A 23,493-nucleotide genomic window follows, 5' to 3' on the forward strand; every position below is an offset into this window, starting at 1 on the left:
AAATAGTATATAGCATGTGGTATATACTGAGTTTTGGCAGAAGCAAAAAAGTCACCCATGCTTAAAAGAACATCTGTTTATTCTGGACCCATTCATAGTACAGGCACAATCTGAGTGGAATTGATATTTTTTACTGCTTTTAGGTTAGGTTTTTAGGTAAACTGACACACATTTCCAAAGATACGCTCAAAGTGGTTCACTGGCTAGTCTATTGCAAAGTTGGGCCATCATGACTGTTTTCACGGGTTTGCCTTGAAAGGCCAGTGCGAGCCGGGCCACCATCTGTCACAAAAAGACTGAGCTCTTTCTCTTTTATACAATACCTGTCCAATGTGCAGTCACCAATTGGCTATCAACTCAGCAGCATGGCTCCATCTGCATGGGAATAACGTGCTCTTCTGACATGCCCATCTGTCAAAGGCATTTATCATTTGACACAGGGCATGTCTTGCAGAAGAGTTAGTACCAACTGGAGGAGCTGCCTGTCTCCCATTGATGTCATTGCGATTTTTATAGGCAACTTAGTCAGGGTCAGGGTGTGCTGTTACACTGAATGCTAAGGAAACTGTAGCTGACTAAACCTGTCTGACCTACAGCAGAACCTGGACCATCGCTTGCTACCTGAGGAATACCAGTCACCTAGTGACATCTAGTGACATGAACCAGGCTCGAACCAGACACTTCAAGGACACAGAACTCAAACGTCTGCCTGAGCACATTCCTTCACCAGATGAGCCACAAGAGAACATTCAGAATACTACAATTTTGACTGCTACTAGCAGAGAGAGACAGAGGTCTTTCTGAAGCATTTTGATGTATTGGGCAAAAGGTTCTTTACTAGATTGTGTCACCATCTAATTGTCAAAATCACACCCCTGTTGGTGACTCCCATGGAAATGAAAACTGAAGTGCTTGCACACAACTCATAGGTGAGTGTTTTCTGAGAACCATGAAAGCCAATGTATTTTGAGCTTGAAATGCCATGATATTTTCTTATACTATGTCCTCCAAAGGCACTGGGATGGTAAAATCAAAACACATAGTAATAAGGAGACTTTCCATTGGGTAGTAAAACACAACACTGAAGGATCTGGTAACACAGCCAAATCAGCCCCTCCACAGCATAACCCCTGTAACAATATCACCAACTGAACCGAGAACTATTTTGCAATGAAGGAGCTCACAATCTTACATTTCAATGGAAGGTAAATAACACGGTAGCCAGTGTGTCTCGGTATTTACAGCAATAACATGAAAGTTGGATTACATTCGTCTGTGTTAAAACAATATTGTAGAGGGGACTGAGAATTAAGCCTTGGGGATCTCCAAGCCTAGCAGCTGCTACTTGTCAAGACTCCAATGAAACACTGAAAGAGCTTTTGTGCATGAAATTAAACTGGTCTTCAAATGCTTCCAAAAAAGCCTTGACATTTACTGCTCCGTAAAGATCACAAGTGAATCAGTGACTGAAGCACTCGTCATTGTCCCTGACCTTCAGGGGTACAGGCAAACCCAAGCACTGTTAAATAAAGACCCTCATAGCTTCAAAACCACAAGTGACCAAAGCTCTTTGGCAGAAATGTACCTTGGTAGCATTAAAAACACAGAGTAAAAGGAAAATTGCCAACAGCCTGTATAATTTAATATAGTGCAGATGTCAAGCACAGAGCACAGATGTCAAGATGCACAGCTGGATGGAAATTGACACAGCTGTCCTCAAGGACAACAACTACTTGCGAAGAACAAGAGACCTCCTGGAATGCCATCAAAAAGTTCCAGTGTTTTTATTAACCAGCTAAACCAAGAGTACTTGGTATACGTTTTAAGTTCAATTCTAAAATAAACATTTGAACAGCTTCACCAATTACACAGTAACAAAAGGAGAGGATGACCTATATTCCTTTGACAGTTTCCAAATATTTGTGTATGCTGGGAAGAGTGTGACTTCATAAAGGTGTGTTGAGATATACTCATTGAGAGACATCAAAATTGATTTAAAACTCACCAGTTCCTTATACATCAACATTTGCTAAAATCCAGCCTAAAGATGTTAAAATGGTTGAGTAAACCTTGTCTTCAGTGGTGCAACTTTCAAGTATTGATTTTAACCTGAAAGCAGCAAGCAAAGTAACTGAGAAACTGCCCAGTAATCCTGGAAGATCCATTATCGCCACACTTGAAAGTGGATATGAATAAAGACAGGGTAACTTATTATACATTCCATCTATCAGCCTTGACTCTCAGTGCTTTTTAATGTTATCATAGAAAAATTAAATGTTTTCTACATAGATACTGGGTGTTTTTTCACTATGCCAGCAGCCGTATCACCCTGCATCTCACACCTGGTGGCCTACTGAAGCTCAGCAGGTGTGAGCCTGGTCAGTACCTGGATGGGAGACCTCCTGGGAAAAACTAAGGGTTGCTGCTGGAAGAGGTGTTAGAAGGGCCAGTAGGGGGCGCTCACCCTGCAGCCTGTGTGGGTCCCAATGCCCCAGTATAGTGACGGGGACACTATACTGTAAAAAGGTGCTGTACTTCCTATGAGATGTACAATCTGAGGTCCTGACTCTCTGGAGTCTCTCAAAAAGTGTAGGGGTGTCCTGGCCAAATTTCCCATTGGCCTTTACCAGTTGTGGCCTCCTAATAATCCCCATCTCTGAATTGTCTTCATCACCATCTTCTCCCCCACACTAACAGCTGATGCTTCGCTTCCCGTCTGTGTGTATCATGGAGAGTAAGCTGGGGTATGTGAAAAGAGAGATTCCTAATACAAGAAATTGTATATGGCCAATAAAGTGATCTTATCTTATCTCTTATCCAGGTGGGGCTGCACATTGGTGGTGGTGGAGGGGAGTCCCAATGGCCTGTAAAGTCATTTGAGTGGAGAGTCCAGAAAAGCCTATATAAGTGTAAGCAATTATCATTATCTATTACTGTTGTAAATCTGTATAAAAGGAAGTTGGTTTTGTTTTCATTTGAGGTAGCAAAGTTGGTCTGTTAGGTGAAAGTCAGGCTTTAAACTTTTGAATTACTACAGCCTTAACTGAGCTGGCCAGAAGTATACAGTAGGTCTTTGGTGGACTTTGTTTTCAATCTGATTTCCGGATTAGATTTAAAGTGGATTCATTCCACAATGTTTTCTGTGTTTCTCAGATAAAGTGCACTATATTTCCTTCACAAAAAGCCCAACATTCCATTCCAACCTTATATTGTCATGTATCACAATATTCTTATAATCAAATTATTCTTTTTGTCATCTGCCTGCCTGTCTGCAGATCTTCTTAAATTAAATAGCATGTGGATTGAAACATTTAGGAGGTCTTCTATTATTAATTTGACATTTGCACAAAGAGAGAACCCTTACATTCTTTGTTAGCGGTGCACTTGTTTGTGCTAGGTGCTCATGGCTAATGTCAATCACCACTGTTTTTTTTTTTCATTAAAGAAAGAATTCCTGAGTATTGTCAGCAGAGAAGTGTAAATACCGCTCGCATTCATTCTTAATAAGATGTGGTGAGTGCATGCGAGTGTGCCAGCAGACCAGACACGTGTGGATGGCTTTCAGCAGAGCTGGCCGGGCCCAGCTGGGAGGGAGCTCCATCTGTCACTGTATTCCAGGACCAAGCTCCCTCGCTGCTCCCTCAACCCACAGACTAACATGGAATGGAGTCTGCAGCCTCCTCTGCTTTCTCAACACCCTCACCCCGTCTCATCCTATGTTCAGGGGGTGACATATTAACATTGGGCTCTGTGGATCTCCAATCAAATCAGGCTCTTTGTTTCTTTCAACATATTTTCACCCCCAATGCTTACGCATATCCCATGTTTCACATGTGATCTGTGCAAACATATTCATGAATGCTGATAATTTTCAATCACTGGTCCAGTTCATGTTTACTTCACCCTGTGCACATCCTAGAAGTGATCACCCTTGCAGAAAAGAACAGCGGCCTTTTCTCAGCTGAAGAGGATGGCTCCGGCTTCTCAGACTGGGACAAACCTGGACCTGTGCTACTACTTTGCCTCTGACCCTCTGGGTGGATTGCAGCATGTCTCAAAGGAAACAAAGCCAGGTCACCACTGGCTTCACAGCTTTGACCTGACAGGAACAATATACACGGATTGCTGCCAAAGTACAACTGATTGCCAAAAAAAGTTAAAACTGTACTTTCATATCTATAAAGGGAAATACCAGAATCCAGGTGTGTCTCTGTATGACATACTGTCACAATTTAAGCTGATATTTACATGGGTCTGGGCACAGTACACGCCAGGAAAAATGCCAAAACTGTGTACTGTTCCACACCCTTTCTAGATGTCACTCAGAAACTTTAAATAAAGCATTCTGAGGGTAATACACTTCTGGCACATTGTCTATGAACCATTTCTATCAGCCCTTTGACATCTGGATCACATGATCTTGCCGTATGTACGTAGAGTGTACTTTATTATTACCAAGCTAAAGTGGGTTTCATCTCTCCCTTGACGGAAACAAGGCGAGAATGTCTCAGTCATGTGAAAGGAATTGCTGTATGGTTAACATTAAAGATATTGTAATCAAAGCCGTGGCTGTGGAAGAAAGGAGAGACTCTTATGGCAAAACCTATGAGCAGAGGCCTACCCCCTCCTCTGTTCTCCCCTTTCAAACACGTTAGGCTGTTCTGGAGTAGTCAGCTTCATACACTCAGGGAATCTAACAAAATACGTCGGCTTCAGTGGTAAATGTACACAATTGTGCTGTATTTTTCTGAACAAAGTCCAAGAAATTAAAGAAAATGGAAAATAAAGATCTTCAACACAATGCACTGCAAGTCAGCCAAATCCCTGAATGAAAACACAACAGACTACATATCACTTTAGCAATGAGAAACCTATGGCTCAGACTCAAGTCTGGGTCTAGGCAGAGAAATACAGAAAGGTCCTATTAACTTTATAGTTAATGATCAGTAGCTGAGTGGGCATCTAGTTTAACTTAGAAAACACAGAACAAACATCATACTGTACTGCAAATCTATTTCAAGACAGTAAACTTTGTTCTAGACAGCAATTAGAATCTAATATATACAACATTTTCAGTAGATACAATTTTCAACTTTTTGTAACCTCTGGTTTGCATGACCCCAAGGTTTGACTGTAACATTAATGTATAAGTCTTGCAGCAGGAAGCAGGCATAAACAAAATTAATTCTGTTGACTTGCACTTCCTCTTTAGGACATTGTACTGCCCTCTAGTGGAACAACGTTGTAAGTTTTTTTGCATTATATATAAGGGGATAGTATTCATCACAATTTAAAACTGAGAACAATGTACTGAAACAGAAACGTAATGCCAGCCTATTATGAACATAACTATATATTTTTGTAATTATTTTCTGATAAATCCGTGGATATAAGACTACATTTCACTTTCTCCTGACAGCAGTTGAGAAAAATTACAATGTATTGAACAGGAATAAACAACATATTAATTGTGATTACTTTGAAGACTGAAACATTCTGGTGATCAGCGAAAGTGATCTCACTTTCCCAGAGGGACCAATACTTTTATTAATCGGCGTGCTTTGAGTAAAACCAAATCTACCTGATTTTATGTAAGGGAGCATAATCACAACAAAATGTGTGTGGCAATCTTTTTGGTTCATAACAGTCATTTCATCACAGCTCTGCATGTACAAACCATACAATGTGCACTTTTATTTTTACATATATTTCACAGAAATACACTGACACGCTGTGTCACTGGACGAACATAGTTCACCTACAACAGAGAGCAAAGACTCTACACCTCTGTTTGAAAGGTGATTAATCAGGTGCATCTTCGATAGAAGTAGACGTGATAGTCTGTGAACAGCACTCCAACATAGTTAGGGTCTGTGTTGCAATTGGCTTGTCCCTGTGGGAAACAAACACATTTCATATTTTTCTTTCCAAGTCTTAACCAGTTTATCCATCTACAGCTGGCAGTATTATCACATGGTTAAAGAATTAAAACAGGATTAAGTTTTTGTGGTGCTAATAGCATAAAACAAGTTCCAGATAGATCTGTAATCTCAGGATACAAGAGGATTACTGCGGATATATCATAGTCTCGCACGATAAAATCAGAACAATCAAGGTGCAGGATAGATCATTTTGGTAAGCATAACATCCTCATGTACAACCTAAATTTGACCCTAATATTGAAACAATTCTAATGTTCTTAGCTTTAAAATAAGTCCAGAATCAAATCAAGTTATAGCCCCAAACCCCTAGTCTTGAAAATAATAAACATTCAGCCTAATGGTTACCATAATGCTCACCTAAAATCTAGCCATAAATTACAAAGTATTGAACTTTTGAAATTACTTTTAATTTCAAAAGTAACAACGATCCTATCCCACATTCTGGTCCTACTGTATACTCTAAGTATTAGCCTTAAACCTTACTTTAAGAGAGCTGTAGAGATCATTATTTATTAAACATAAAGCTTTAGGGACCCTGTGTTTAACTACACTCAATATTAACTAAACAAACTCGTAAAATAAGGAAATGCCTGTGACTATACTATAAACTCTAAATGACGGACTGTTTAGCACTGCAGCTGTGAATACTGTCATACAGAGCATATGACAGACTTACATTACATTGTGCTTGGAAGTCAGAAATGCAAGATAAATCAATTGACATATTATGGGAAATTGCCGATTCCTAAAATCATTCCCTAACTCTGACTTTCACACCTACCCTTTCTCAGATTCCAACCTCAGTCCTAGCTCCCACTATCTGCCAAACTATGACCTCAATCCCATAGCCCCGGTCCTAGTTCCAACTCTAAAATCAGCCCTAGCCCCAAACCCTAGCCCTATCACACAACCCAAACATCCTTCAATGCAGATATGCTTATCTCAACTTATCCTGTAATGCAAAGCACTCACTTTAAATCATTCCCTCACCCTAACCCTTCCCCCAGTCCCATACCTTTACTTAAAGTGTGGCAGAAATATGCTTTCAAGGGTTTAACAAACCACCGAGCTCCAAATAATAAGTTTTTGCCATCATTAAATAGCTGCCTGTAATTCTCATTAAGAAGGCAAACAAAAAAGTCAGGTTCAATTTATTAAAAGCCCTTACCGCTACCACCACTCGGAAATGGTAAGAACTCCAATACAGGTGCGCCACAGGCAGGGGCCATATGTGCTCATATCCCTGGGGAAGGTAAAGAAAAAGCAAAAGGCAAATTGGCTGTTCAGTTGTTAAGAGCAACCATTTTGAAATGACGGCTACAATTACTCCTGGACCTGATTGGTGGCCACACTCTGCCCTCTAATGGATTGTACTTAAATGGCAAACATCAGTAATGTACAGTTTGCGTCCTTAGCCAAGGACCTCAAATACAAGAGTGAATTTTTTTGCACACAATATGCAACTGTATGCTTATTTAGTCCCTACTCCGTAATAATCCTTTTTGTGTGAGCCTAGAGATCTACCTCTAGGTAGAGTATGTGCATCTCAGGTATAACATTCTCGACCAGTATAATGAAAGCCTAGTCTGTGCATGTGACCTTCTCAAAGCAAGATGTGTTGGTCAGAAAACCAGGCCTGAGCTCTGTGTACCTTTGAAGACACTGTCTCCTGTGCTCAACACTGCGTTGTTCTCGATATACTGCAAAGGCAGGCCGTACCCATTATTTTGACCCATCATCTCTGGCCACACTCAGGTGCCATGCAGTGAGTTAGCAACACCCGTTCTTATTCAGAGCAACTATGAAACAGATGCCATATGCGTTTGATGCTATTTTGTTTAGCGCAATGATTGAATGGTTTGTTCTCAAATGTTTTTCATGAGGGAAAAAAGCAACTATACAGTACAAACTGTATGTAGAGTCCACATGAGGTCTAATTAGGTCACAGGCTTCCAGACCAACAAAGAAATATATGTAGAAGTGAAATAAAGCTTAAAGGCTGCATCGGAAGAGTAGGCTGGAGGCAACCAAATTTCCATGCTATGTTTAGCTGTTGTGTCTGGTCAGTATTGTCAGTCCTGGCCTGCTTAGTATTTAAGAGAAGCCAGTTACCTGTGTGTTACTCAACAGGTTTTCAGGACTGTTCTCTTCTTGCAATCCCATGCAGTCTGTCCCTTTGTAGCTCTTGCACAGGTATATGACTAGTGCTTCAGTGGTGCTGCAGAGGGAACAGAACACAGAGGGGTCAGACAGTAGTGATCTGATGAGACACTTTCAACCTGGTACTGTGTGTTACCTATGGGGTAAAGTAAGGCTAGTTGAGAACAAACAACTTCACAACATAGCGGTTATATTACAATTGTGTAAAAATAATCCGAAGAAAGGGCTTTCGAAGCTATGGCTATGGAGACTGTCACGGGCTGGTTCTGTCTGCATGTTGGCCTTTTCCTTTTATTTTATTTAAGTGTAATTATTTTTTTTCCAATATTTTCCTAGACCATGTCCATATCAATAAAATGGTTTGCAGGTGCATGTAAAATAAAAGGGTATTAGAAAGAGATAGAGAGGAAAAAAAGTCATAATAAAAAAGTTCTTTCAGCATTACAGTAACAAAAGAACCAGGAAGAATATGGTAAAATGTATTTTGGGGTGACGTAGCTAGAGGGGTACCACATAGATCTGTACTTGGACCCCTGCTTTTCTTAATGTATATGAAAGATCTACATTCTTTTAAAGTAAGTAAACTAGTCAGGTTTTTAGATGATTCCAAACTAGGAGGATTAGCAACATTGTAAAAGCATGAAAGAAAATGAAAACAGATTTAGATTTAGAATTTAACACTGGGCAAACTCCTAGTAGATTATTGCTTAATACAGACAAGTGCACTACATGCAGGTAGCAAAAACATATACTATAGATCCACAATGGGAAACACTACATTTGAAGAAACAATCTATGAAAAAGATTTAGGACCTTAAACTGACACATAATTTACATATTTTAGACAATTTGGAGGAGTAATAAAATAAGGCCAACACAAAAGTTAGAATACAGAATTAAAAGTGAATAATTTAAATTGCATTAAAATTATACAATAAACTAGTATGGCACCATTCAGAATATTGTGCACAATTCTAGTCACCACATCTAAAAAATAATTGCTGCTCTGAAATCAGTCCAGAGAAGAAAAAGCAGAAAGCTTTAAGCTTTCCTAAGCTTAAAAGAATATCCTATACTGGAGGGTCAAAAGTACAGAAACGTGGTGTGTTCGCTGCCTTTAAAATAACTACGAAGGAAACTTGATTCAAGTATTTGAAAACCACAAATGCACTTACAAACTAAAATCCAATTTAAAGCCAAGTACAGTTGGCATTTATTTGCACAAAGGCTTGTGAAAATATGAAACAAATTTATGAAGTATGATTTCCTAATGTTTTCCAAGAAATGGCTGGATGAGATCCTTGGAACAGTCACCTACCAGCAACCAAAGGGGTTAGATGAACCAATTTGTTGTGTAAAAGGACTCTTACATTCTTATTCACCCATTGGAATGTGCTTATGCTCATAAAGAGCTCAAAACTGTTCCTTGCATTAAATCCATCAGTGAGTATCTCCCTGTCAGTCCCTGCACCGTCAACAGCGGTCTCTGACTGCAGTAAGTCCAAACCAATAAATATGTCGGCATTTGAATAGGCAGCTCTGCAGCAGCCAAAATCAGAGTGGCCTGGAGCTCACATTCCGTTTAACAGCCACCCCAATGAGAGACATTCTGACGGCTAGTGGCAGAAGACGAGGCAGGATACAATATTTCAGTCAAACAAACCACTTCAGAAAAGACCCACCCCCCACTTACTTCATCTGCAGTGTGACTCGCATGTCCTCATGCATGTACTTGCTAATGGGAATGACATAGGTGTAGTTCCCAGACCTACACATTTCACACAAAGGCAAAAATGAAAGATTAACACAAAGACCTGTAAGGCAGAGAGTGAGAACAGTGTACATTAATGGAAAGATATCTTGGAACTCAGCGCTGAACATTTTTGTGATAACACAGCCTCTTATGTGGCCAATATAAATATCAGTCTGCCTATCTACTAAAACACCAAAAAGTCATATTTCTTTTTTCTTTAAATATATATACACAGAAATCTGAAAAAGCACAAGATGGACAAGCAGAACAAAGATAAAACACTATTATTTTAAAGCCTGTGACATATTTGTTCTTGAAATCTGAGTGCCTCTCTGTTCTGCGCTGGACTTTTTTAAGTTAGACGCACTTGAAAAAATACAAAAATAAACCTCTAAATTATTTAGTGTGATGATGTTCAGCATAATCAATTTAAAGCTGGTTTGTTGATTTCCAAGACAAATACCAGCTTGGTTTAAATATGTCTTTCACTAACTGAAAAATGTACATTTGTGTTACTGGATGCTGTCGAGTGGAGTTCTTAAAAAGGGTAATAGGTGAGACTGTTTAATTGATCAATTATTTAAATGAATAAATTAACTTAAGTTCCAGACCGATGACTGTTTCAAAGTGTAACTCCTTGAAAGTGAATGTGTATTTCAATCCTCTTTAACAGAAACAGAAACAACACACAGCAAATGTAACTTCAATGGTGCATTTCTTCAAGTAAGAATCCTACAGTAATTCCCAGACAGAACTACAAAGAACACACTGAAATGCGTTCAGCACAGAAGATGTTTTCTAAAATTGCCCTGCAAATTAGATCAATGGGTAAAGAATATTCAGAGTCAGAGTAACAGGTCCTAACTCTACAAACATCAAAAACATCAGTTAAATGTGCAGGGTGACAATTTATCAGTCTTAGCAAGATGTGTCACTCAAGTATCATGTATGTAAAATAGAAATTTACTCCTTTCAGACATATTCATATGTCCTTCTTTGTTTTCAGTTACATTCCAAAGGGGGGCAGTTACATTTAAATCTACAGTGTGAGAGTTACAAAGTTTCAGGCATCCTGCCAGACAAATATAGCACGGGTTCAGGTCAGGTGACATGGGTGACCAAGCCAGTGCTCTGCCTTTGGAAATCAGGGGACCTGTCCAAAAAAATCCCCCGTCGAAAGTTTTTGAGTTGAGACTTCTTGAGACATCTCAAGTCAGACTCTGTACAAAAGTTTATTTGCATAGTCACAGCAGAACCCCTGCTCCTGTAGTAATTGTTCACAATCAACACTTTCTCTCCACACTATAAGATGCTACCTGAACGTTCTGCTCTTGTGTTGAGTTCTGGGACACCAGCTGTTTAAGATATAGGTATATAGGCCTCCTGCACAAAGATTTACTAAAAATCTACAACAGAATTATGTATCCAATTAGATGAGTGCAGTAACCAGAGGTTTGTATTAGGTGAAAGCTCCTTATCTAGATGTGTGCATTGGAACTCACTGGCAGATCATTAGCACAGCTACCTGAATCTAAGTAACACCATGGTGCTACTTTACTTAAGTGCTGATCAATAAAAAAATGCTCCTGATCAGAAGGAGCATCTGAAGATAAGACTGAGTGTAATGACAGGCCTGACTGTAAAGGATGGAGCAGGAGAATGTGAGAAGAGTGCACTGTGACAGATACTCTGGGATTAGAGAAACATTCTTCCCTAAATTCAGAAATCTCATCCCAGAGTTCCCACACCTGCCAGAATCACAACGGGTCCCAATCCTACTGGGAGAGGGAGGAGGGAACTCAGTTGAACTGGCAGCCCAGTATGTGATCTCCTGTCACAGCCTGAGGAACAGTGAGTCTGTCTCCCAATAATGCTCAATCGGTCTACAGTACAGTATATGTAAATATTTTATGATATGTCTTTGTTGTAAATGTCTGTAGATTTTATTTTACTTTTATTTTTTGTTTTGTTTCATGTGAATTTCATTATTTTTTTTTGCTTTGGCAACGCTGATTTTACCCATCGGTCATGCTAATAAAGCACCTTGAATTGAATTGAACTGAATTGAGTGAGTAAAAAATACTTTTTCCTGAAAAATGTAAAACATGGAAAAAGATTTATCTTAACATCACCATGTTACGTATTCAAAATTAAGTCCGAGGTAGTATTTTCTTCTGGACTTGTCATCGTTTCTGTTTCCATGACTGATATTCGTGCCAAACATCTGGCCTTAATTAGGGACTGGCTTTGAGAAAGATGAGAAATTTGGAAGGCTTTAACCTCCAGCTTACCCACAGTGATCCTTCACACAGTACTGCTGGTCAATTATCTGCTGGTTCTCCTTAATGAACAGTGACTTGATTGTTGTATTTTTCCCTAAGGACACAAAGGGTTAACAGAAAATACCGTACTGTATATTGAAGAGGTTTCATTATCACAGATTTCGATTTCAATTAAATGCATTTTTTATTGCAGAACTAAATTGTTTGATCCCCGATAAGACAAAGAGGAAAATCTAACATTTCTTTACAGACATGTTATAATCACTGTAACATATCTAAAATAAAAAAAATTACATCTGCTGTTTGTAAACAAAACATTACACACATTCTTACATATCTAGGGTAAAAATGTCGAATTTTTCACAGGATAATGTTGTGGAAAAAGTCTTTGAACAACTACTTACAGTCTTTGTCATCTTTCAGATGGCCGAGGATTCTTTCATAAACGTTGTTGTTTTCTCTACCTGAAGAAGAAACTTTGAGAACAATGTGTTAAACAATGCTATTCAGACGACTTTGTTCCTTCATGGTGAGCAAAGCCAGTATCACCAGTCAAGATCTCCATTTCCTTCTGAAGTCACCCTGACCTGGTTCCAGCACTGCTAGATGTTTTTAGCAAATAATGAGAGTGTTCAAATATGATAAGTAATTTGCATTATCATATAAAATGATTTTTGTAGTCACAAACAAGCAAACGCCAGTGAATTAAACTAACAGCAAACAGCTGGGTGTAGGCAAATGTCTCTGTTAAAACACAATTGTCCATGTTTCCAAACAAATGAAATTTCTGTTGCATGGCTCTGAAGATAGTAGTGTGAGGGGTTCAGGATGCAGGAAATGAGGATGTACAGTGTAGCAATCTGACTCTGGCCTGGGATCATCGCTCTTTACCCAGCTTGAGTGCATTTTAAACAGACACCTGATGTCTGAGACATACAGTATCAGAAATTCTGTTGTAGGTGGAGTAACTGGAAGGTTAACATTACCGGGAATAGCCACTGTGTCATAAGTGGAAGTATTCTCGATGATTCCAATATGCAGTTATCGGCTAAATAAACACCCATTTCTGGTAATAACATAGGGTGACCATGGCTTAAACGCTCTATAAGACTACTGGAATTCAGCATAATGTGGGGATAAACCTTGCGTGTCTTCTCCAGTGTTCTCTGGAATGGCCCTTTCCATGGGAAATTAAAAGCAATCTCAAACCTTCGCCAAGACTGCCCTGTGACTGCTTGCATCCCTACATTAGAATGCGTTTTGCAAGATCTGTGAGACGGCAGTGTGATCAGCATACCTGTGTGAGGAGTGTCTGTATGGGAGACTGGAGAGGTTGTGGCTGGGAAGGGCTCTGGGCTGGACGCAGTGTGGTTACTGGGTCCCGAGGGGCAGCAGTACACAACTTCACAGTACATCAGGCTGCAGAAATCCACATCAGGAGGCCGTGGGCTTGGCGTCATTGTGGGCTGTGTAGTGCTGGAAGTACTTGCTGAGAAAACAGGGGACAGCATTACCAAATCAAGGCAAACTTTCGGCATGCTCTTGATTGATACACCACACAAAAAATCTGTATGTCTTGTTCACTTTGGTATTCTATAGTTATAATGTGTACAATAAGTATTTTATCAGCTTCTTACTTCACTTTTCCTGTCATACACTATACCCATCCATTTTCTAACCTCTTTGTCCAGCACAGGGACAATGAGGAGCAGGAGGCTATCCTGACAAGCAACAGACGCAAGTTGGGATACACCCCTGGACAGGGGTTCCATCCATCGCAGGGCACACACAGACATAAAAACACACCAGAGCCAATATACAGAAAAAGAAAAATTAAAAGGGAACTGCAGTCCTAAATTCTCAGACTGGTTATTAAATCTCTGTACCAAAAAAAAACAACAAATTTTACAAATTTAAAATTAAGCGCATAATCATGAACTTTGCAAAAGTACCGTGAGTTGCCATGTTGTTGCAAACGCCTGGACTTGTCACGGATGAGAGTGAGAGTTCCCACAGATTGCTGTAATGTGGCCCTTCCCGCTCACTAGTCACTGTAATGGCTAATGTAATGTGATGTACACCTGAATAAGTACAGGTTGTTCAGCAAGCATTTCATCGCCAAAATCGGCATGCGGAGTTAACAAGTATTATTTGTCAGCAAAACTCTCGAAATTGAAAGCAATATTTCTATTGGATTAAAAGAAATGTATTCACAAGCCTCCTTGTTCACAATATAATAGAGCCGCACCATGTACTGTAAGCGGAAGTTTTGTTGCCTCATTCTGAATCACAGAATATAGAGCTGGCATACCTGGAAATTTAATCTATTTTGTTATATAAATTGGAGGTTTTACAAGTTACTGTGTACATAACATTTTACTTTTATTGTGGTTTGAAAAGCACTCATCAATTCTAACCCCAAAATATAAAAATAGTGTTGCAGTTCCCTCTTAACCAACCAGTATGTCTTTGGACTGCTGGAGAAAATCAGTGCACCCAGAGAAACCCTACAAACATACAAATAGTACCCCAGGAATGGATCCAAGAGCCCCAGTGCTCCAATCCCATTTTCATCACATTCAGTTAAACTTTTATTGTAAAGAGGATAAATAAAATGTTCAAGTGTGTCCCAGTTTACAAATAATGCACAAAAGGTGCACTAAAATGTACAGTAGCAGAGTTTCAAACTATAACATGACGAACAAGCTCAAAGTATAAATGACACACTGCCATAATGTATACTGAGCATCAAGAGAAATGTGTTACCTAAACAGTGCCTTGCAATAGGTGCTTGTATAATTGAAACAATATATTATACTGTATATAGATCAATTATAAAACTTCATATCTTATTCAAGAATTGAAAGCCCTAAATGAACATCTCTAAGAGTAAGATAAGCTTCCACTCTGTGCTTTGGATCGCTGTTTTTGGTTCAAAGCAGGATTTCCTCTAAAATGTGCCATAAGATGTCATAGCTTAATTTCTCTGCTGTTCTTGAGATTTGCAAGGCTCTCTTAATCACCTGCGCCCAAACAACTCTCACTAAGTGACTTCGTGCTTATGCGACAAAGTCACTCAAGCCGGTCACATCACATGATCTGTCATGTGCTCAATTAATCAAAATGACGAGAAAAACATTTAATCCCTATTCAGATCTTACACACTTTCAAAAAACGTGCATAAACTGAGTATTCTGTTTTGTTTCTTTCGATGCTTGGGATATAAAAGACCTTGTAAGGAGCATAGATGGCGATGACGATCCTACCTGGGGGAAAAAAGGATGATGGGAAAGTGGTGGTGCTGGCAGGTGTGCTCAGAAGTGAATCATTACTGCAAATGGAAAAGGTACACAGCCTTATCAGCAAAGAAGTCGCAGAGGACAATGTGACAATGTGAATGACAGGTAAGCAGAGGTCTCATACCTGTTCCCAGGGGAGGCATTATAATCATCATTCAAAGTGAGCATGTAGAGAGCCGTGATGGAAATCACACTGTTGGAACATGCAGCACTCAGTTAACCAGTTATTCGTAATGCACAATGATGAGGAACGTGGCAGTGCAATGCCAACAATGTGGTATGAAAAATCAGTAATGGTCAAAAGTTTATAAGAGTGTGTTTTATGACACATCACTGCAAAGCACAATACATTAAAACACAGACAAAAAGAGGAGAGACCATGAGAAACTAAACCAAAGACTTAAAAATATATATATATTTAAGGTAAGATTTAAAATTCCAAGGTGTCCGATTCCTGATTTCTTTGAGATGGACATTCCACATCCAGGAGAGGAGAAACAGCCCTGTCACCCATAGTTCACAATCTGGTCTTCAGGAACCTGCCTGTGAATGCCTTTAAACTCTGGAGGAAAACATTTAATGTCTAACTATAGGGACAGAACATACATTTTTGCTTAAAGGCAAATACACTTCCATACATAAATCAAAATCTAAAGGCAAGAAAAGCAAGAAAACAATAGCATTGACACAAAACACCAAGGATCAAGACTAGTAAAAATATGAACTTATTGGCATGCCCATGCAAGCTTTTAAAGTAAAAATGGATGTTTTTTGGCTTGATTAGTATCATTCAACTGTATTACTTGGCAAGAAATGAAAGCTGAAGGAAAAGAGTCCGAGAAAAGCCTTACCAAAATGCCATTGTTGACACTAGGGCGATGATGGTGGCTTGGAAGAATTTGTTGCGTGAGCAGTGCTCATATTTCTCTGACAGGCATTTCTGAGGAAGAAAGCACACAGGAACAGTGTGAAAGAGTACTGTCGAATATGGAAGAGAGTGAGACAGGTTTTTAATGGAATTTCACTCACTTTAGCAGATGCGATTGGGGATGGCTTTGGCGAAGGCGGTATACTGCAGTTTTTGCTGACTTTCCTGAAAGCCAAAAAACACACATTTCTTTATGAAATCAGAAGTTTCAAAATTCTGATTCAAAAGGAGCGAATTATGACCAACAGGCACCTACCAAAACCGCCTGCAACCTCGGCAACCTGATTTGTCTTACAAGTCACCAATCCAAGAAATTACTGGGACCAGCTTCATAAAATAATATTGTAGCTGTCAGCGCCATCATTTGTTGTTGTTTTGGACGCTTGATAGATTTGGCTTCTTGACTTTGTAATGGGTTTCTCCCTCTGCTCCTTGTTGACTGAATGAGGGTTGATAGTGCTTATTTAGGACAAGCAAGATAACGAAAAGTCACAAGTGTCATTAATGGTGGAAATCGCTGACCAAGTTTATATTTTAGATTTGTTGTTTTAAATGGAAACGGCAGTCTAAGATTTAAGGTCTGTTTCCTACAGATCTCTCTCAGAATGATGCTGCAGAACTTTTAGCATTTTGTTCAGGTTGTTCACAACACTCTGCCTCGCTGACCTGAAATCCACTTTTAAGAGAACCTTAAACTGGGGAAAATGTATCATCTTTTTATTAATTATTAATTACCTGTCCCTGGGAGCAAAACACAATCTAGTGGAGCAGAGTGGCTTTGTTTTGTATTTAGCAGTCAACGGTCTTAATGCACAGTGCTAATTACCTCAGCTTCACGTACAATGTGCTCTCTACTGCTACACAGCTGTACTGAGGAAGGACGTTATGCAGGAAAAAAGTCTTGAGAGCTTTTTTTTGTCTGACTTTCACAAAGAAAAATACAAAAACACAAAATGAAGCACGGTGTGTGTGGGGGGTGACAGAAAGGCACCTCTGTACTATTAAATTTGCCCCAGTCAGAGTCCTTCCTCAGACCACAGCAGTACCTGTGCGCACTCTTCGCGCTGAGGGTGGAGGTCAGGCTCCCCATGCGCTTCAGCTTGGCCAGCTGCCTGTTCCACACCTCCAGCTCCTGAATGCGGTTCTCCAGGTTGTCTGTCAGCTTACACAGCTGCTTCACCGCGCCCACGTTCTCCATGAAGATCTGCTCCTGCACAGGGGGGAAGAACAGCAAGATGCACATAGAGTCTGACAACAGTTTGGAGGGCAGAAACGATCAGAATGTTTTGCTTTTGTTTGATTTTGATCCTAACCCAGCTGATTGGTTCTGGCCTGCTGAGCTGGTCCTATTTAATTTGTAGGTCTTTTTCATCACTGGCTTGGCCAGGTCCCTTGTCTTCTGCGGATAAACAGATGAATCATCTTTTTTATTTCATTTTGCAGGTTTCAGCAGCTGGGTTTCCTGTTAGAATGTAGGGGGTTATTTTTTTTTTCCATCTTCGTCTGAGCCATGTCTTACATTTGATCACAAGCAGTACTAGCAGTACTTTGAACTCACAATACGAGTACTCATAGGAAACCCGATCTTGCAGGTGTCCTGATATGGACGGCCAAGCTAGTGGATAGTTCTGTGGATATCAGAGAACATGTTTGACAGCACACTTGTGTCACTGCTTTTGCACCCAAAACATGTATGGGCATACTACAAAAGTCGGTCTTCCTACAAAAACGTCATCACAACAGTATTTCTGCCCAGATAATAATTTTCAACAATTGACCACTGCTTCATGCAGATTGAACAGCACCATCCTGAATAACAGTTCTTAAAATATAATGATAAAAATGGATTCACATCACTTTTTTGGAAAGAAAAAGGTCTTTGCTGAAGTTTGTCCGATGAACAAAAGCACCTTGTACCAAATGGTGAATAGTTGCTGTTGATGCTCAGGGCATGTGGAGCGAGGAGTTGGAGCCTAGACACTTGAGACAACTGGCTTGAATTCAGAGAATAAAAATGAATATGTAACTCAAGCCAGATTCAAACAGGATGCTTTGCAGTTCCATTTCCTTATGTTCTAAGCGTAAGTCTCAATAACACCAGCATGTTACTGGAATGAATTTTGAAGAACTACTGTAGTCCCAATTATTGTTCAAAAAAGAAGCATGATGTTTGATGACAAACATTACAGGCTCTTTATAGTGATTTTTTAAATGACAGGGACAGCAATCAGTCTTAATAGACTGAGTCCAATAGCCAGATCCTCAAAGCTTAAGAGCCCGACGTGATCATGTGGAGTCATGCTTCTCATTTGGACTAAGAAAGAATATAGAAAGAGCACCAAACCTGTTTTGTAAAACTCTAGGGGATCTTGTATTGGAGATTAAATTATAGTGGTCTAGTTATATTATATATTTATATATAACATGGATAGTGAACATCATTAAACCTATCTGACCACACATATAGTACATGAAATGAAGTAGGTTAGCAAACGCGAACAGATTTGCTAACCTACTTGCGAATAAATCCCATAATCATTCAGAATAAAAGACAAAAGACAAAATTTATGTCTGCTCACCCATAGGGAGAGGACTTATTTGTTCAAATTTTCTATTAACCAAAACTTCTCACACAAAATTATACAGCAAGAAATGTGACCAAAGTTAGTTCACAGCATACATTCTGACCAAAACACTGCCAGGTTATAGTAGCTCAAATGTTACATTTATATTTGCTTACTTCATTATTTTAAACAGAATGGTTAGATTGTGAGGGCTGCATGTGGGTGCAGTGGTTAGCACTGCTGCCTTGCAGTGCTGAGGCCCTGGGTTCAAGTCCTGGGGTGCTATCAGTATGTTCTCTCCAGGTTCACATGGGTTTGCTCCAGGTGCTCAGGTTTCCTCCCATACTGGTAGCTTAACTGGCTTCTGGGAAAACTGGCCCTGTTGTGTGTGCAATTCCTTCACTAAAGGGCTCTTATACCTTATCCACCCAGAGGAAGTTGGGAATCTTCTCTCCATCAGCGCAAGTCACGTTCCCAACCTCTTTCACTGCCGAAGGCAAGAGCTCCTTCACCTCCTGGGCAATGATTCCTGAAACAAGGACAGACACAGCAAGCTGCTCAGTCATGGGCATCTGACACCAGCCAGAGTCCAGCAGAATAAGCTCACCTCAACAAGCCACAAACAACCACACCTTGAAGTGGGGCCTACACAGTCAGGGGTGGTCATAAATAGGGGAGATCCAACAGCCAGTGTGGGCAGTATAATATACAGTATAACCCACTGAAGAATCCTTCCAGAGTACAAGAACTACCTGCTTCTTGAAAATGAGCTCCTGTATGTCAGTCTTATAGGTGGCACTTTTTCTATTGACACCCACATGTGATTGATCTGGCTAGCTCTATTCAGTGGTCAAGTTTTTTTTTTTTATTCTGTAAATATGTATTGTGTCAGTGAATGTTGGGAAATGAAGCCATAAAGCAAACACAAAGTGCATTTTTGACAGGATTATGCACTGCGATAATTGGGAGTGGGTTGCTTGGGAATAAAGAGAGTGTGTGGGGCCCCATCTCTGATTTTTCCCAGGGCTTGGGAATCACTAAGGGCTCCTGTACTCAAACAGTGGTCATGAAGTAGCCTCTATAAAGATTTGTATTGGGGCCTTGCAAAACGAACACCCAGTGATAGGTGAGAGTGGCGTTACAAAAATGGGAATTATAGAGCATATTTACCATATATACTGCATACACTATGTATGTGTTCACTACAATAATAGTTTCATAATTTTACCTGTTTCATGGGTTTGATCAATTCCCATTTGTAAAGCAAACTCTGGCTTATAATCGTACTCCACTATTCTCATCTGGGCTATCCGTTTGAGTTGCTCTGTTGAGTCCACCTGCGGATTATCACAAAACACAATATTACTAAGCTATTCATTTTTCCTTATAATGCTGCTCATGTGACTAAAATAGCAAAGTTAACTAAAGCCCTTAGTTATCACAATGCATTAAACTACTATCTGTCTGGTGGAACAGTGATTAAGACGGCATACCACAGCTTTAGTATACAGTATATCTGAAAGCGCCACTTAAAAGTTCAGAGATGTTAAGGTGAAATTATACAGTGCAGTAATTCATCTGCTATAACATCATTTCTGTTCATCAGATTCAGAGAAGAGCAAGTGTGGATAAGGTTATGCGTCTGGATCCTAAGACCAAGAAGTAAAGAGAATGAAGGAAGCAAATCTGTGCTCAAGACAATGCCTGCTGCAAGACCTTTCGAAAGAAATGTTCACAAAGTCACTAGAAATACAGGCTTGTCTGCAACAGTTATTTATTTATTTACAAGTTTGCTAATTTTTCAATAGGCATTGAACATGAAAAGCAGCTTAGCAACTTAAGAGCAGATCAGAAAACTCTTTTGGAAAAACAGCTTGTGCTTTTTTTTCCTGTGTCACTTGAACAATGAGGTGTTAATTAATTACAACCAATGAATCAATATTTTCAGGATTGGAAGAATAAACACTTTTTGGTAAATCACTTCAATTTAAAAAAAAATAAAGATTAGGACACATTAACGCTAAGGGAGTAACACGTTCATTTCCCAGTTCACTATCACAGTGTCCACCCCGGCGCTGTGTGGGGAAGAGCCTCAGTCTGACGGCTGGCAGAGTGATCTCCTCCCTGGTGTTCAGTGTGTGGAAGCTGGGCTCTGCCCGCTGTGCTTCCTACCTCCTGGATGTTCTGCTTGGCGCGTCTGTCTGATGGGTGCATGACCGTCCCCATGACTTTCATGTTCCCGCAGACCACCAGAGCCTCGTCCGGAGAATCTGTGTTGATTCCCACTCTGCCGTGACAGGCGACGGCGTCTGGAGTGTTCCCTCGCTGCCACAGGAGCTCACTGTCGTTCTCGAACTGACCAGGGTTAGAGGCCTACAGCAGGGGGAAAATGGCAGACATCCTCATTTTTTATGAACCTCAGAGGATGAAGGATAAGTGAAGAAAGACTGCAGAAATTAGTACTGCTGCTTTCTTCTGGTTTCAGGTTGTATAGCACTGCCATTTATGCTGATGACGTGTTTACTTAAAAGTCCGCATAATGGAGTTCTGAGACCAAGTTTGTTAACAACGCTTATTAAACGGCAGTTGGTTATTACAAGATTGACGTTCTGGGCTGAACCACATTACCCAGAAGGCAACGGGGAATAATAACCTCTTAGTCATTTGACCAACTGGAGGAAGACAATTGGTTGGGTAAGAGTTAAAACCAGGAGGCGGAGACTTCCAAAGGTGCTGTTAACCTTTGCTAGCAGGAAAACCAACAGAAGCTCTATCATATACTACACTAGATGAGAAGCCCAAAAACAGGCAACCAATGAACTTAGGGACAAGAAGCAGAAATATGTGTTTTGAGAAAGCTCTAGGACAGAGAAGCCAGTAAGCAAGCTGGCTGCAGAAAGAGAGGGACTTTGAAGAGGCTAGGCAGAGTTCAGTGAGGACCTTTCTTGGGTTTTGTTTTTAGTTTTAGGATAATTGACATTACACTTTTGATGGGTCTGTTTTGCTTTGGCCCATTGGTTTAAAAGAGCCCCAAATTTGGCACCACACTTCTGGATGTGCCACACAATATAAATCCAATCTGTCTATTAATAGTAGTAGTTTTAGAAGTCCCAGAATTAATAGCAGTAAGAAGTGTCCATAGTAACCAACTCCTCCCCTGCTGAAATGAATATACTCAGCCACAGAGAAATTGTCCAGCATTCCTGCATGATGCGCATGGCTAGCCTACCAAATAATGCTAATCTGCGTGTGCCCTGTTTGGGGAGAGGATTTTATGCATTAGCAAAGGGAGCCTCCTTAAGCACACCACCCTCTTGGCTCAGTTCCAGGGCCCTGTGGTGTGACCTTGAACGAAGATGGCAGATTGATAATTATAGAGGAATGGCTCATTTCACAGACAGATGCAACTGACGCCTCCTTTTACTCACATAGAATTTTACTCACTCAGGCCAGACCTGCCTAATTCTGCTGCTCCCCTTCATTATCAGACAGCCCTCTCAGCTCAACACCACACCATATTGCCCAGGTTTTTAATGACCGTGGCAGCAACCAGAGTAATCTCGCTTCACTATGTCCATGTTACCAGTCTTTTCCCGCAGTGCTAGCACAAAACTGTTTTCACTGCTCTTCCCCTTTAAATCTGGCTGACCTCTGTAGTGTCAGCGGCAATAAAAAAAAACCCATAAAATGAAATTCAGAAAAAGAACATGCGAGGGGTTCGCTCACAACCTATGATTTATTGCGTGTTTTATCGTCTATTTCAAGCAGGCATTACTCACCCTGACAATAATTTGTTCGGAAACATGAGCCACCAACAAGTATTGCTCCTCCTCCACAGAAGCGTAAAGCCCCACAACCAGCATGAAGTACCTGACACAAAACCAGCAGAGCAAGGTCACAATCACATCCAAACTCTCACCCCTTGGATATGATTCTAAATGCACTAGATTCTCATTTTAACTGTTTTCATTTGGGTTACAATTCACAATATTTAATATACATCAGCTTCCTTTTCTAGTTGATCCTGCTTCTCTGTTTCATTCACTTTTACATTTTTAAAAAAACAAAGTCCAATGCTGTGTATTCATTTAGAATTGTGCACATCTCACAGTGCTGGGTTTAATTCCTGGGGTGCTATTTGCATGGAGTTTGTATGTTCTTCCCGCATTCATGTGGGTTTCCCCCAGGAAGTCCCCCACAGACTCTAGTGAAACTGGTAGGGTAATTAGCATATGGAAAAACTGGCTCTGGTATGAGTGTGTGCGTTTGTCTCTGTGTGTGCCCTACAATGAATTGGTGTTACATCCAGGATGTATTCCGCCTTGTGCCTGTTGCTTGCTGGGATAAGCTCCAGCTCCACTGTGACCCTGAACACAGAATAATGGATGATGGTTTCAGAGCTGGTTTGCTAGGTGAGGGATTTAATTAGGTGCTTTGTTCACCTCTGGTCGGGGTTGGGTTTGCCTTTCTTTCTCATGTTGTTGGCTGTGGTCTCACTGAAGTGCAGCCTGCCGAGTGTCACCTTGGTGATCTTGTCCTCTGGAAGACTGACCCTGAAGGACGAA

At 40.3% G+C, this 23,493-nt stretch overlaps 1 protein-coding gene across 3 annotated transcripts in view; it reads right to left on the bottom strand.

Moving 5' to 3' along the window:
* Nucleotides 1–61: 61 nt before the first annotated feature.
* Nucleotides 62–23,493, bottom strand: part of myrfl (myelin regulatory factor like) — a 45,071-nt gene continuing 21,639 nt past the window's right edge. For 2 of the 3 annotated variants that reach the window (XM_088644565.1, XM_088644563.1), the window contains 17 exons: nucleotides 23,371–23,481; nucleotides 22,708–22,798; nucleotides 21,101–21,301; nucleotides 20,157–20,265; nucleotides 19,348–19,457; nucleotides 17,411–17,574; nucleotides 16,466–16,529; nucleotides 16,288–16,376; nucleotides 15,561–15,629; nucleotides 15,404–15,468; nucleotides 13,435–13,626; nucleotides 12,542–12,613; nucleotides 12,147–12,231; nucleotides 9,796–9,870; nucleotides 8,055–8,160; nucleotides 7,111–7,185; nucleotides 62–5,893 (listed from right to left, as the gene is read on the bottom strand). In XM_088644565.1, coding sequence (XP_088500691.1) covers nucleotides 5,807–5,893; nucleotides 7,111–7,185; nucleotides 8,055–8,160; nucleotides 9,796–9,870; nucleotides 12,147–12,231; nucleotides 12,542–12,613; nucleotides 13,435–13,626; nucleotides 15,404–15,468; nucleotides 15,561–15,629; nucleotides 16,288–16,376; nucleotides 16,466–16,529; nucleotides 17,411–17,574; nucleotides 19,348–19,457; nucleotides 20,157–20,265; nucleotides 21,101–21,301; nucleotides 22,708–22,798; nucleotides 23,371–23,481 — 1,765 coding nt within the window. In that variant the 3' untranslated portion in view covers nucleotides 62–5,806. The remainder of the gene's footprint in view (nucleotides 5,894–7,110; nucleotides 7,186–8,054; nucleotides 8,161–9,795; nucleotides 9,871–12,146; nucleotides 12,232–12,541; nucleotides 12,614–13,434; nucleotides 13,627–15,403; nucleotides 15,469–15,560; nucleotides 15,630–16,287; nucleotides 16,377–16,465; nucleotides 16,530–17,410; nucleotides 17,575–19,347; nucleotides 19,458–20,156; nucleotides 20,266–21,100; nucleotides 21,302–22,707; nucleotides 22,799–23,370; nucleotides 23,482–23,493) is intronic. The other variant, XM_088644566.1, reaches the window with a different exon arrangement.

Source organism: Lepisosteus platostomus, chromosome 9 (genome assembly GCF_059453375.1).
Source record: "Lepisosteus platostomus isolate fLepPlt1 chromosome 9, fLepPlt1.hap1, whole genome shotgun sequence".
In the NCBI taxonomy this organism is placed as follows: domain Eukaryota; kingdom Metazoa; phylum Chordata; class Actinopteri; order Semionotiformes; family Lepisosteidae; genus Lepisosteus; species Lepisosteus platostomus.